This window comes from Hyperolius riggenbachi, chromosome 3 (genome assembly GCF_040937935.1).
Source record: "Hyperolius riggenbachi isolate aHypRig1 chromosome 3, aHypRig1.pri, whole genome shotgun sequence".
NCBI classification, from domain to species: Eukaryota; Metazoa; Chordata; class Amphibia; order Anura; family Hyperoliidae; genus Hyperolius; species Hyperolius riggenbachi.
The window spans coordinates 345,974,139-345,988,312 of NC_090648.1; the positions used below are offsets into that span (position 1 = coordinate 345,974,139).

Sequence of the window (14,174 nt, forward strand, 5' to 3'; positions counted from 1 at the left end):
GGGCACAGGACTGCTGCAGGGGGCTGGTAGAAGCCCCAGGTGAGTAAAACTCATTTTTTTCTGGCTTAAGTGTCCCTTTAACACTTTGTGAATATTGATATTTTGGGAGTATTCTGGTCCCTGCATATGATTGGAATGGTACAAACACTAATTCACTAACCTTTCCGCACTCATTGCTATATTCTGATATGACCATGGTCAGGGTTACACCTTTCTTTAAAGCTTTTTTAATAATCAGTTTAACAGATTTTTAATAATCCCAATTTTGTACTGTCCAATCACTAATGCCCCCGCCCACCGTCACCCCCCATGATGACCTCTTGTGTGGGATTACAATAATAAAACAGGCTCACATTCCAAAAACTCAATTAAAATCCAAGTGCCTGAGAACAAAGCAAGTAAATAACACTAAGATCTTTGTACACTTTTATTATGCATATGTCCCCTTATCTTGCCATACTTCCATGTTTAAATATATATTTACATTAACTCCATCTAGTACACAGTGGGGATTCCTGAGGTACAAATTTTGCAGTATCATCAGAAGACAGTTCATGGCCTATCTGATTCAGTTCATATCAGTCAAGTGTAGATGTTGTGACTGTGACTGTGCCAAGAGCATTAGAAAACTTATGTCCAGAAAACTGATCTTAATCAGTAATAGTGGTGTCCCAGTGCATAGCTTGTGTTGGTGCTACAAGTACAGTGTTTATCAACTTTATTTCCTGCAGCTGCCATCCGATCACACGTTGTGATATTGTTCATGTACAGAATGTGCATTTTATACGTCAGTCACTATCAGTCATCGGATGTGACATCTATGTCCTTGGGGCTGTTTTGACTGGTCGCCATTCTCCATCTGCTGACATGCTGACTGCTTTTTCGTTTTTGCTGTGAATCTGGGCACTCCTCTTCCAGCTTTTGACGTTTGTGTTTCGTTCTTCTGTTCTGAAACCATACTTTTACCTAGAAAAGCGAATAACATTTTCAATGATAAACCACATGGTTCATCTTTATACAACAGCTCAATGAAGTTTTGTAGAAATAGCGATTAAATGACAATAGTATTCCAAATATATACCTCTTTATGTGTTTGCAAGATACAGTACGTACATATAGGTTTGGCCTTCAGAGCCAATAGCCTGCAAACGTTATAATATTCCTTAATGTGTGTCACTTCACCAGTCAACCATCTGACTAGTTCCCCAGGAATTAGTCTGATACACTAAAATGACAGTTGACACATTCAAAAGAAACAGAGGCAACTCCAGAGATGATATAGTAGGTGGGTTTTAATTGGTGGAAATTCCTTCCCACCGGAGGGTCATTCAAATTGATGTTTTAATAAAAAGGGGTGGATTCATGAAGTAGCGGTAATATTACCATGTGCACGGCAATATTACTGTTACTCCCGCATGGAAGTACCACATCTGAGTTACAAATGGCTTAAATAATCCTATATATTAACAGAAAGCTGTAAATATGCACAAACGTGGAAACACCTATGGGCAGTGGCTTAGTGTGGGCAGCACAACTGTGGTCAGTGGATTAGTGTGGGCAGTGGCTTAGTGCAGTGGTGGCTTACTCTGGGCAATGGCTTAGACCAATAGTACGTTGAGTTTGGCACTTGAGTGAAGTCCCTTTTTAACAACTTTTTTAAGTTATGCAGCTTTATTAATTCTGTACTGCATAAACAATAACCAAAATGTTAAGATATAAAACATGCTGATCTAATGACCTAGAATGAGTATCCATTCATGAATGAATATCCATTGTCTGCTGTATAAAATGCTGCGAAATATAAGGCGCACTTAGGTTTAGAAGGAAAAAACCATGGAAAAAAAATATATACTAAATACACTAAACCTGGTGCGTCCATTTGCCAGGAGCGTTTTGTAGATGTTCTCCACCAATTGGTGCCGTCCTGTGTCCCCATGTGTCCTCCGTTGTCCCCATGTGTCCTCCTGTGTACCCTTCTGTCCCCAGCGTGTCCCCTTCTGTCCCCAGTGTGTCCCCAGTATGTCTGCTTCTGTCTCCAGTATGTCACCTTCTGTCTCCAGTGTGTCTTCTTCTGTCCCCAATATGTCCCCTTCTGTCCCCAGTGTGCCCCCGTGTGTGTCCCCAGCTCCCCCTGTGTGGTCCGTTCTCCTCATGTGTTTCTACTCACCCCCCGGTGTAATTAGCAGTGTAGCAGCAGACCCCTGTGTGGTCAGCTCTTCCCCCTGTGTCTCTGCTCCACCCCGTTGTAATTAGCAGGTTAGTGGCAGTGTCTTACCTAATCCAGCACCTTCCGTGAGGATTGCAGACCTCTCTTCTCTTTCGCAGCTCCCCCTAGTGATCGCACCAGCAGAAGCCACCACTAGCGGGAGCTGCGAGAGAAAAGAGAGGTCTGCGATCCACGTGGATTAGGTAAGACACGGAGGAGGGGGGGAAGCAGAGACACAAGGGGGGAGAGGACCACACAGGGGTCTGCCGCTACACTGCTAATTACACCAGAGGGGGGGAGCAGTGACACAAAGGGGAGCTAATGCAGGGAATCCTCAATGTGATGGTGGGTTGGCAGCTCGTATCAGCATGCATTTGTAAGTCAGGATTACCTGCATTCGCTGAATAAGACACAGGGACTTTTTCTCCCCATTTTTTGGGGAGAAAAGAGCGTTTTATACAGCGGGAAATATGGTAATCTGAACTGACTCCAGTCTAATTCCCCTGCCTGCATACTTGTTCCAGTGGGTGACTCAGACACTACTAAAGCCAAAAAATTAGCATTATGGTGACATAACATTTAAAACAAATAAAATAAAGACGTCAATATACGTCATATCCTTCTCATTACTGAGTTCCTTTAGCGTTAAAGGTAAATAGTTGACATCCTATCACATCTTTTTGGCTATTGGCTTATTTTGCTACTGGTTTATTTAGCCCAAATCAAAGAAAGTCTGCAGCAGCCATTCAGCGCAGCTCCATGAATGGAGTTCTCTTATTAGTTGTCAGAAATGTGATCAGCTGTGCATGTGAGAAGGCTGGCTGAGCTTGTGTTGTAAGCTGAAAGGAGTAGTTTTACTGCAAAACACATTCCAATAATTAAAGTGAAACTGAACTGATGTTAAAATGTATTTCTGAACTTACCTGCAACTTACCTGAACTTACCCGCAACCCCCCTAATCTGTGAGGTCCCTCAGTGTCCTCTGGTTCCCTTCCGTTTTCCCACAGACAGCTACAATACCTGCACAACGCGGCTGGGATCCAGTCGCCGAGATTATTCTGTATATGCATGGTTCATACTTTCAAAAACCACGCATATATGCAAAATGCTCCTGGCCACAGGAGTGCAGTCAAGACGGGTGCGCAGATGGACCACGCATGCACAGTTGCGCACAAGCATCACCTGGGTTGCGCAGGTAATTAAGCCACCAGCGGTAGAACGGAGGGGACCCAGAGGACGCTGAGGGAAGGTTCACAGTGGGACGTTGCGGAGCTGCGTTATAAGTTTATAAAGGCTTACCTCACTGCCATAAAAAGTCTATGCGACGTTCACAGTGTGACGTTAGCTTTGCATGGTAACGTGTTGCATTATGGTAACGCACTGCTCCTGTGCATTACTTCTAAATGCACACGTTACCAGCTACAGGAAAACATACTTTTCATTGACTGTATATTTTACTGAACCTAACTTAATGCAGCGGTAAGGCAGCATTAATCTGCGCTACCACTATTTTGTTGCATTGCATTGTAATGTTGCGTTGCAACTTTACAACGCAACATCCCACTGTGAACCTAGCCTGAGGGACCTCATGGACTATGGGAGGCTGGAGGAAGCCATCAGTTTAGGTTCACTTTAATTCAGTAAATGCAAAAATACAATTAAAACAGTTGTTTTATATTCATAATGAATTAACAAAGACAAACAGAATTTAAAAAATGCACCCCCCCCCCCCCCAAAAAAAAAAAGAAAAAAAAAACACAAATAGGTCAAATAAACAATTTATAGTCAACCGCATTTCGATGTCCAGCTGTATAAATCCAACAAATGTTGTGTGTATTATAATGATTTCTAATGATTTAGGGTATTGATATTGCAAATATTCCATAAAATCTATAAAGTTTTGTCAATGGAAAGCAAAATTTTATTCATTGTTTCTGTTTATACTACCATTTTATTGGATAAGTGTTGAAACTGAACTATGTGGTTGTATCGTGTATGGCCTTTAGAGGCAGATGACAAACATGACAACCAGGCAAGCAGGCTTTTTTAATTTGTATATCCATATTCTTTTTGCTACCAGTTTCTTTAATAGATTAGTTAATTAATACAATAATTATAGCCTGGGGTAACAGCATTGTCATGACTTGAAGAGCTCTTTAGCATAACACAACCCACACTCTCACGTACATCATGTAGTCACCAGATATTAGCACTGGCCTGAATTTTAATGTTAGCTTTAAGCTCTTTATATCTGTGTCACATTCTCTATGTAAATAACCCATGCTGATATGATTCACAGAACCTCCCTTTATTCCTGCAGGCTTGATGCAGAAAGAATGTAGCATTGCCACAGTGTGTGCTGTACCTGGGTTTCTGTGAGGCATAGACTGTTTGCAAGCTGTTTTCTTTCTGTTCCCACTACATAATGGTTCTTCTCAAAAGCTCCTTCAAGGCGTAGTAGTTGTGAGGGAGAGAAAGCAGTTCTTATCCTTTTGGGTTTTCTTGAAAAGGGTCCCTGAAGCAAATAGTTCTCTGGAGTATTTTCTTCACCTTTAAAAACAGAAGCAATAGTAATTAGGGGGATACTGATATGAGAAGGAAGTAAAGCAAAGAGAGATAGAGAACAACAGTTGTTGGATCATTTGGCAAAGATAAACATGTTAGAGGTACAACATAAAAGCTCTCTCGGGAGAAGTTTTGGAGGAGTTGACAATTGAGAGGGAAAAACTCAAAACACTCCTATTTGCTAAAGTAAAACATAGTGTACAGAGATGTCACATATCTTTTTAGGAGTATGGGAATAAGGGAAGCAAAATCAGAGCAAATGTCAAATTATATTTTATACATAATTAGCCCTCAAACTGGCAAGCGCCAAAGGAGCCGGTCAATCGCATTTGTTGTCAGTAGTGGGAAGTGGGTGTCAAAAACACCCTCTAGTGAAAAGATACAGGAGACAAAACTGAGGGAGCCCAATGGTGTAGTATGTCAAAAACAATGGAACGTAATAAAAGTAAGACACTACTCACAAAGGTGGGTTGCAGGGGGGCAACCGACCACAGGAAGCAGGTGGAGACAACAAACCACTCAGGGTGGTCCCTAGGGACCTGGATGCGGTCGCTCTCCTTGGTAAAAGAAAGGGGACAGATATCCGCCGTGGTCGAAGCCACGTGTGGTCTGTACCCACCCCCCAGACGGGTAAGGTAAGGGGGTATGATTGCACAATAAGGGTATAAGAGGCGCCTTGGTGTAATAAAAGCATCTAAAAGCAGTTTAAAAACGGAAAATAAATTTGAGGTAGCTTACCTCAGTGACGAAAAAATCGTTGTATTTTACAAAGGTTTTTATTAGTAGCACAGGCAACGCGTTTCGCGGGTCAAAGCCCGCTACCTCAGGCCAATAACAGTGCCAAACTAAATGACAGATTCAGCAAAGGGAGCGAAACGCGTTGCCTGTGCTACTAATAAAAACCTTTGTAAAATACAAAGATTTTTTCGTCACTGAGGTAAGCTACCTCAAATTTATTTTCCGTTTTTATACTGCTTTTAGATGCTTGTATTACACCAGGGCGCCTCTTATACCCTTATTGTATTTGTTGTCAGGATTTACTATGAAGATTTATATGGGGGATGGGGGGGAGAGAGAGAATAGTGAAATATTTAACACAATCTGGCATGCCTTAAATTTTGCAAGTTGCAGCAGAAAAAATGGACGAACCTATCACGTTAGTTGAATTTTTCTAGGCAATTGCATAGTAGTAGAAGCATAGGGGATAATTTTAGATACTGAATTACAGAAACCTGGTGAATCCTATATGTAATATTAATTCATTTTATGTATTTATGTATAAAACGTATTATGTGAGCCCATGTACACCTTTTTTGTATGTATGGTATTACATTTTGGAAATTTGTATAATATTAATTTAAAATTAAAAAAAATCCTTAAAAAAAACAGAAGCAATAATAGTATTTATATCATAAACGTGAATGCCTGGGCAACAGACCTCTGTTTATAATAACTCTAACCAAATTATGGGAATCCATGTACAACCTTTTTGTATGTACGTTATTAACCCATTCGCGTTCCGTCGTTTTCACGTGAGAAATGTTCACCTCCCATTCATTAGCCTATAACGTTATCACTACTTATCACAATGAACTGATCTATATCTTGTTTTTTCCGCCACCAATTAGGCTTTCTTTGGGGGGTACATTTTGCTAAGAGCCACTTTACTGTAAATGTATTTTAACAGGAAGAATACGAAAAAAACGGAAAAAATTCATTATTTCTCAGTTTTCAGCCATTATAGTTTTAAAATAATACATGCCTCCATAATTAAAACTCACGTATTGTATTTGCTTATATGTCTCGGTTATTACACCGTTAAAATTATGTCCCTATCACAATGTATGGCGACAATATTTTATTTGGAAATAAAGGTGCATTTTTTCCGTTTTGCATCTATCACTATTTACAAGTTTAAAATAAAAAAATATATAGAAGTATTTCATCTTTACATTGATATCTAAAAAGTTTAGACCCTTATGTAAATATTTAAAAAAAAATTTTTATTGTAATGTTTTTTTTTTTATATTAAACATTTTATTTGGGTAGTTTTGGGAGGGTGGGATGTAAACAAGTGATTTATAATGTAAATGTGTGTTTGAATTTTATTTTTTTTACTTTTAGTTGTAGTTTTACTTTTTGGCCACAAGATGGCGTCACTCTAAGAGTAACACACGCTTAGAGCGACGCATGGGGTACGGTACAGCCAGAAAAAGCGAAGCTTCTGAGAGAAGCTGTCGCTTTTTCAGCGGGGGAGAGGAATCAGTGATCGGGCACCATAGCCCGATACACTGATTGCCTGGCTAACGAACCGCGGGCCGGGAGTGCGCGTGTACACGCGCGATCGGGCGCGGTAGCGCGCATGGTTCCTGGACGTAGTTTCTATGTCCAGGAACCAAAATAGGTTAATTTATGGAAATTTGTATAATATTAAATTGAAATAGAAAATCTTAAAAAAAAAAAAAAACAAACAGAAGCAAAAATAGTATTTATATCATAAATGTGAATGCCTGGAAACCTTTGATGAAAGGAGCCATTGATGATTCTCTCTGGAGAGTGCTGTTATCCTAGTTATTGAACTGATCATTTGTTTTGGCAGAGATAGAGAGTCGATATTGCAGGGCCAACACTGTACAGATGTCAGAGGAAAAATCGCACACCACTGTGGAGGTGCAGGACCATAAATACAGTCAGTAGAAAATCCAGAAGGTCCGCACACTTACTTGTAGACCAAGTCTGCTTTTATACAATGAACGTGACACAACTCCATTCCAATCGTTGGTCTACAGAATGGAGTTGTGTCACGTTCATTGAATAAAAGCTGACTTGGTCTACAAGTGAGTGTGCGGGCCTTTTGGATCTTCTAATGACTGTACAGACGTGTCGCTAGCCTGCAGCCTAGCAACAGGTTCTGTTGCTGGTCAGGGTGGAGGAGGGCTGACAGAGTGGAGTGGGAGTAATGTCATGTGGTGGGCACACTGTCTGGGGCGAACAATGCTCTCAGCTGGTGCTCGATAATTGATCCACCAGGCTGGCTGAGAAGTCAGGTGGCTTCAGATCTCACTGTACATGTGCTAGATTCTCAGCAGAGGCTGTCATTATGCTGTACGAGGCTTAATGTTTTCTGAATGGTGACCTAAGAGAAGTATGCAAATCTGATACTGTGAGGTGACTCACTACATGCTTTTTGCAGGTCCAGCACTATACTTTCTTAGTCACAAATTGCCTGGCAGTCCTGCTCATCCTGTGTCTCTAATACTTTTCGCTATATACCCTGAACAAGCATGCAGATCAGTTGCTCTGACTCACGTCTGACTGGATTAGCCATATACTTGTTTTAGGGTTGTGACTCAGACACTACCGCAGCCAGAAGATAACCAGGACTGCAAGGGAACTGGTATTGACAGAAAAATAAATATGGCAGCCTCCATATCACTCCCAAATTGGGTTCACTTTAACTTTATCTCATGAGACGCTAACATTAAGCAGCTATAATTATGCACATAAATTAAAATGTTTCTCTTCTGTGACTTAAGGCCTAACTTTAAAACCTGCTTGAAGCAGGCATTCATTGATAATACACAGTCATGATGTACTATCGCTATGCAAAATAAACATTTGATCAGTTTGAATTTGTTTATTTTTTTCTGTTCACAATAAATCAATTGCGTGGAGAAACTCAAAGAGAACAAATGCTGGAGGCAGTATCTCTTAAAGGCACCATAGTGATACATTGTAGAATGAGGTAAATTATTCCGGATACCCACTTTTACATTAACATTTTTATTCCATTAAAAACACTTTAAGTTACACTTTCAGCTAATATAAATTCTGCAATATATATGCAGAGTGTCTAATTCCTGCTTTCATGAGGAAAGACATAGGGTTAACACCCTGTGTTTACAAATTAACTGCTTTGCTAAGGCAGCCAGCTGACAGCTAAGAGATCAAATTACAACTTGTGATTAGACACAGATTGCTCTATGCATTTCTTCTGTCCTGTTCAAGAGTTCAGGTCCACTTTAAGGTAAATGGGCAAATGGTCTAGTAGAAGAACCCTATACCCATCAGTAAAGGGTGCAGGTGCTTATCCGGTGCTCTCTGCTATCAGTGTGATTAAACAGCAAAATAAACCTTAAGGCTGGACGCCCACTTGCTTTTTCAAAATCACTCTCAAAATGCTGCAATTCCAGAGCGATCTAGAATAAAGCGATTTAGGACCATCACTTTCCTCAATTGAATGGCTTCAAACAAGCTTCAGGTTCTGCATTTGTGATTTCAGCAAATCACAATCGCTCTGTGGACTCCGCTCCATTAACTTCGGTTGTCCTATCGCATTTTAGAATCTCCATTTCAAAAGTGCGGCTAAAAGCGCTCTAGTGGGCTATAGCAGTCACTGTTTTTTACCAGCTATGCTGCTGGGCCAGGGGCATCCAAACAGCTCATGTGCCCACTAGCAATGGTCACAATGCTTTGTGAGAAGAGGAGGATTGCCCGGCCATCTTGCAAGGCATGTCCCCAGTTCCTAAAATCACAGGTATATTAGTAACCAGATAACTAGCGATGCTGAGCATCAGCTCACTAGTGAATCAGGCATCCAGTGGGCTGCGGTAACTAATGGTGTTTTATATATATAGTTATATAACATTTACCACAGCCTAACTGAGCAGAATAAACCCAATTATCCCTTAGAGTAGACAACTCAAATGTTAGGTCCCCATCAAAAGATAAAGACAGGTGAGACAAGGTAGACAAGTACGGATAGCCATGTTACAAAGTTGTAAATAATTTCCAATAAAATGTAATAAACAGATCCCAGAGCTCAGTAAAGCTGGTGGTGGTTGTCTCTGTATATCCTATTGCTACAGCTCTGTGTAGCCTATGTTAAGTGGGCTTACATTTTCAGTAATTGTAACACTTATTAGACTATGACTAGACAGTGGTACAGATTAGATGGTGAATATCTGAGGGATAGTTAGTGACGTGACTATGTATTCTGTTAAGCACTTCAGAATATGTCAGATCTACATAACTGCATAGTAATAAAGTATAACTATCTTTATTTAGCTTCTTAATTGTAATTGTATTTATAACATGAACATTTTTTCTATATTGGTTACTATGAAATAATGCACATGTATATTTCATATGTTCACATTCTCTGTTCAAAACAACAAAAACAATCTACTTTAGGTATCCTCTTTTGCAACAAAGTGTGAATAGTTTGTCAACTTTGCTACCTTGAATAACTTTCGGTCTTTCAGTACTAGGTAATATTATCTCTGCGCAAGCAATCATGTGAGTTAACAAAATTCAATCAAAATTGTGTGCACACCACCTGCTGGCAGCTTATGGTAAAAGTAAAATGTCCATGGGTAATATTAAATATTTGCCAGATTGAAAATATTTTTTGTACTGAATATTATAAAGATAAATACATAATACAATACATTAATATTAAATTATTTTATATGTGTTTTCAAAGACTAATTAGCCAGGTAACTTTTACTGTGTAAGACTTTCATAAGCCAGCTTTGTGCGTATGGTGAATGTTTGCTAATCCAGAAAGGTAAAGCTGCCTTGATTCACATGATCTTATGACAACACACAAGCCTCCAGACAGTAATACATTCCTGATTTCAATGGCCTGTGGTGGCTGCCTGCATGTTACTTCTGTCACCAGGTTTACACACACACATGCCAAGCTAACTGGTTTTCTCCAAAAATTGGTCTTAGGCTGTTAGGCACATTAGACTATGACTTTGGTACAGATCAGATTGTGAACTTCTCCTTGTGACATGCCAGTGTAGTAATACTGTATTTAGGAGATCTAGAATTCAGGGAAAATCCCTGTTGGTGGACCACATACACCACTATAATCAGTATTGCATAACCAGGGATAGATATCAAGAAAAAACAGGAAACCAAAAAAATACCGATTAACTTTTTCTTTTACTGTCTCAGATAAGTGCAGAAAAATATAAACCGACTCTTTACTCTATAGGAATATCCATAGACGAATCCATGGAAATATCCACAGATAAAACACATCACGTGGTATAGTGCATATCTATAATTTATAGTAGAAAATGATTTATAATAGAAAAGGCAACAACATCGATTTGTTTCGAGTCAAAGACCCTTCTTCAGGCCTTTATACACACAATGAAAATCTGCACTGGGTAAATAAAGAAGTAATCCTCATCTGGACACATATCAAGCCAGGTAAGACCACCCCATAGAAAAAGAAATGCAGGGCTGCATGGAAGCAGGACGGCAGGACCACCACCTGGTCCTGGCATCCTGCTTCCATGCAGCCCTGCATTTGGCTCCCTATAGGGCCCTGCAATACCACACATGACAGTGTACTCTGTAAAGTGCTGCAGAAGATGTCAGCTGTGTATGTAATGAACATATGTGGCTGCTGTATAGGTATGAGGTATGTTCACTAAACCCCATTAAACTTAATATGTATAGGTAGCACATGTTTACCAGGATTTACACAAATTACATAACCTGCTATGTAATTTGCTTAAAATCTGTCATGTATGCAACACCTACCATATTTTTCGGAATAACATCTGTAATGTATGCAACACCTACCACATTTCTCTGGACTATAATATGACCCTATGTTTACAAGACAAAAACCAGGTTAAACAAATACAAACTAAACCTCGTGCATCCATGGTCCAGGGGCATCTGGGGTGATGTTCTCCTCCCAATTATAGTGTCCCCTTTGTACCTCTTGTATCCCCATGTGTCCTCCATGATTCCTCCTGTGTCCCCCATGTGTCCCTCATGTGTGCTCCTGTGTCCCCCTAGTGTACTATGTCCCGCTTGTGTCCTCCTCCATGCCCTAGTTGGCCCCCCCTGTGTCCTTGTTTGCCCGCCACATTTATAATGGCAGCTGGTACTGAACGACAGTGCTAAGTGCATTTCAAACTGTTGCAGCTGTGTGTCTTGCTGGGAAAGATGGAGGAGCTGAGAATACCCCATGAAGAGATGGACTAATTGAAAACCTGACAGATTGTTACTGCTTACTGTAAGCGAAAGCAACATTGGAGTAAAGTAATGTAAATCTCATTTTACTCTGGTAGAAGTGTACTTCTTTTAAGTATGTATACACATGTATTTTAACCTCTAAAAGACAAGCAGGCGTATTAAAACATACAGCTGGAACCTCTTAACGGCTCCAGGATGTATTTATAAGTTAAGCAGCACTGCTGCTGCCGTGCAGGTGCACATACGGGCGTGCACGCTTACGCACGTGCATGCTCCCGTGCATCAGTAAAACAAAAAACACAACATAGAAAAAATACACCTTTATTTCCAAATAATATATTGTCACCATACTTTGTACTAGAGACATAATTCAAATCTTGTAATAACTAGGACAAATAGGCAGATAAAATGTGTGGGTTTTATGTACAGTAGCAGTGTTTATATTAAAACTATAGGGGATGAAATTGGAGAAATAGAGGATTTTTTCATTTTTTTCCCTCGTTTTTCCCTTTAAAATGCATAGAAAATAAAGTAATTACTGAAAACAAATATCAACCCCAAAAAGCCTAATTGGTGGTGAAAAAAACAAGATATAGATCATTTCATTGTGATTATTAGTGATTAAGCTATTGGCAAAAGAAAGGGATGAGCACTGAACTGTGAAAATCACTCTTGTCCGTTAGGGTAAATACCCCTTTGAGGTGAAGTGGTGAAATTGCACTATTTTTGCAATAGTACTGATTTAAGTTTAAAAATCTAACAAAAAAATCTCTTTTGGGTAGCAAAATCACAAAGTTCAAGAAGAAAATGAACAACTGGCAGTCCCCTCCCCATACAGGATATTTGTAGAAACAAGCTGATACCTCAGCTGTAGCCAGCAATACACCCCCTTCTATCTCCAAACCTTTGTATGCCTGTAGTGTTTCCAGAGTATCTTTAAATACTAGAAGCTAAATTACTGAGCAGTGAGAAAAAAAACATCCAAATATTTCTCACATCAATGTGCAATGGCTTACTAATGATGATTCTTCCAGGTCTCTTGTAAACCTCCTGTATATTTCTTCATTTACACAACCATTACCCACAAAGACAATGATCGCGGTATTGGATTTTGACCTCCGTGTGGGAACATGGAAGCACCAAGCATACCTGATCCTGACTAAAGGAGACGACTGAGATCCAATGCGGCATTTGCACAAACAATGGGAAACCGATACCGACGTGTAAATAGCACGAACCTCATGACTATCATTAACACCAGTTGAACCGGCCCCAAGGTTTGGGGGGCACAACATTTATATCAGGTGACACCCATGAGCTGGATACAGGTGATTCTTCTAACGATAAAATATAATATTTTGTGGCATTTACTTGTAAAGGAATTCGTAAAGTGATTATATATGCTACGAAAATTTTTAGCAAATTGGAATTATTTTTCAACCACTCATGCTACAACTCATCACTGACTGATGTCACAGTGATCCGTGGGTTAAAAGGAAAGAATGTGTTTCATACCTAACCAAATCTCTGTGTTATCTGGCTTTAAAGACGTGTATTTAATAATACACAATCTGACTCTTATTTATTTGCTTTCACATGAGTTAAGCTTGGTATACATGCTCTATTACTATCATGCAGAATTTTTGTTACTGATAATCTAGGTGACGTTTTAGGAACAATCACTTTACATAAACGTTATTCAGCTATCTGCACAGAAGTATATTTTATATTTATATAGGAACTACAAAAGAGGAACAATAGTTTTGAGATGAGCACTGTATTTGGGATGGATTAAGTCATTTAAAGTGCAGGATTTCTCTACTGTGTTACTTGCCTGGCTCACCTTATATGCATGGTCTACTTAGTATAGACCAGTGATCTGCAAACTTGGCTCTCCTGCTGTTAATGAACTACAAGTCCCACAATGCATTTGCCTTTATGAACCATGACTGTGGCTGTCAGACTCCTGCAATGCATTGTGGGACTTGTAGTTCCTTAACAGATGGAGAGCCAAGTTTGCAGATCACTGGTATAGACCATAAGCGTTTATGGACACTCTCGCCGACTGTATCACAGTACTCAAGTGCCTTTTCATTTCTGCTTTGTACCCCTTATTGGGTGTGCTAAATTTCTATGTTGTACATATATTAACTTACTTTGCAGTATCATGAAAACTGTATGTATACTCTGTATTGCTGGAACTTTAAATTCCCAAATCCCCACAAAAGATGCAAGTTACATGTATGTAAGCTCTGCACTGCTGAGGAATAGACCTCTAATGATTAGTTTTCTATTCCATTTGCCCACAACTTGATCATGGAAGAGAAAAATACATCCTCATTCACAAATGAATATTACCGTATGTTGATGACGCGATATAAGTTGCTCAGTACTGGTT

General features: G+C 39.7%; 1 protein-coding gene across 1 annotated transcript in view; it reads right to left on the reverse strand.

Moving 5' to 3' along the window:
* Positions 1-458: 458 nt before the first annotated feature.
* LOC137561510 (homeobox protein EMX1-like) overlaps positions 459-14,174 on the reverse strand; it is a 61,442-nt gene continuing 47,726 nt past the window's right edge. The window contains exons 2-3 of the mRNA XM_068272815.1: positions 4,572-4,756; positions 459-966 (exon numbers count right to left, since the gene is read on the reverse strand). Of these exons, the coding sequence (XP_068128916.1) occupies positions 799-966; positions 4,572-4,756 (353 nt within the window). The 3' untranslated portion in view covers positions 459-798. The remainder of the gene's footprint in view (positions 967-4,571; positions 4,757-14,174) is intronic.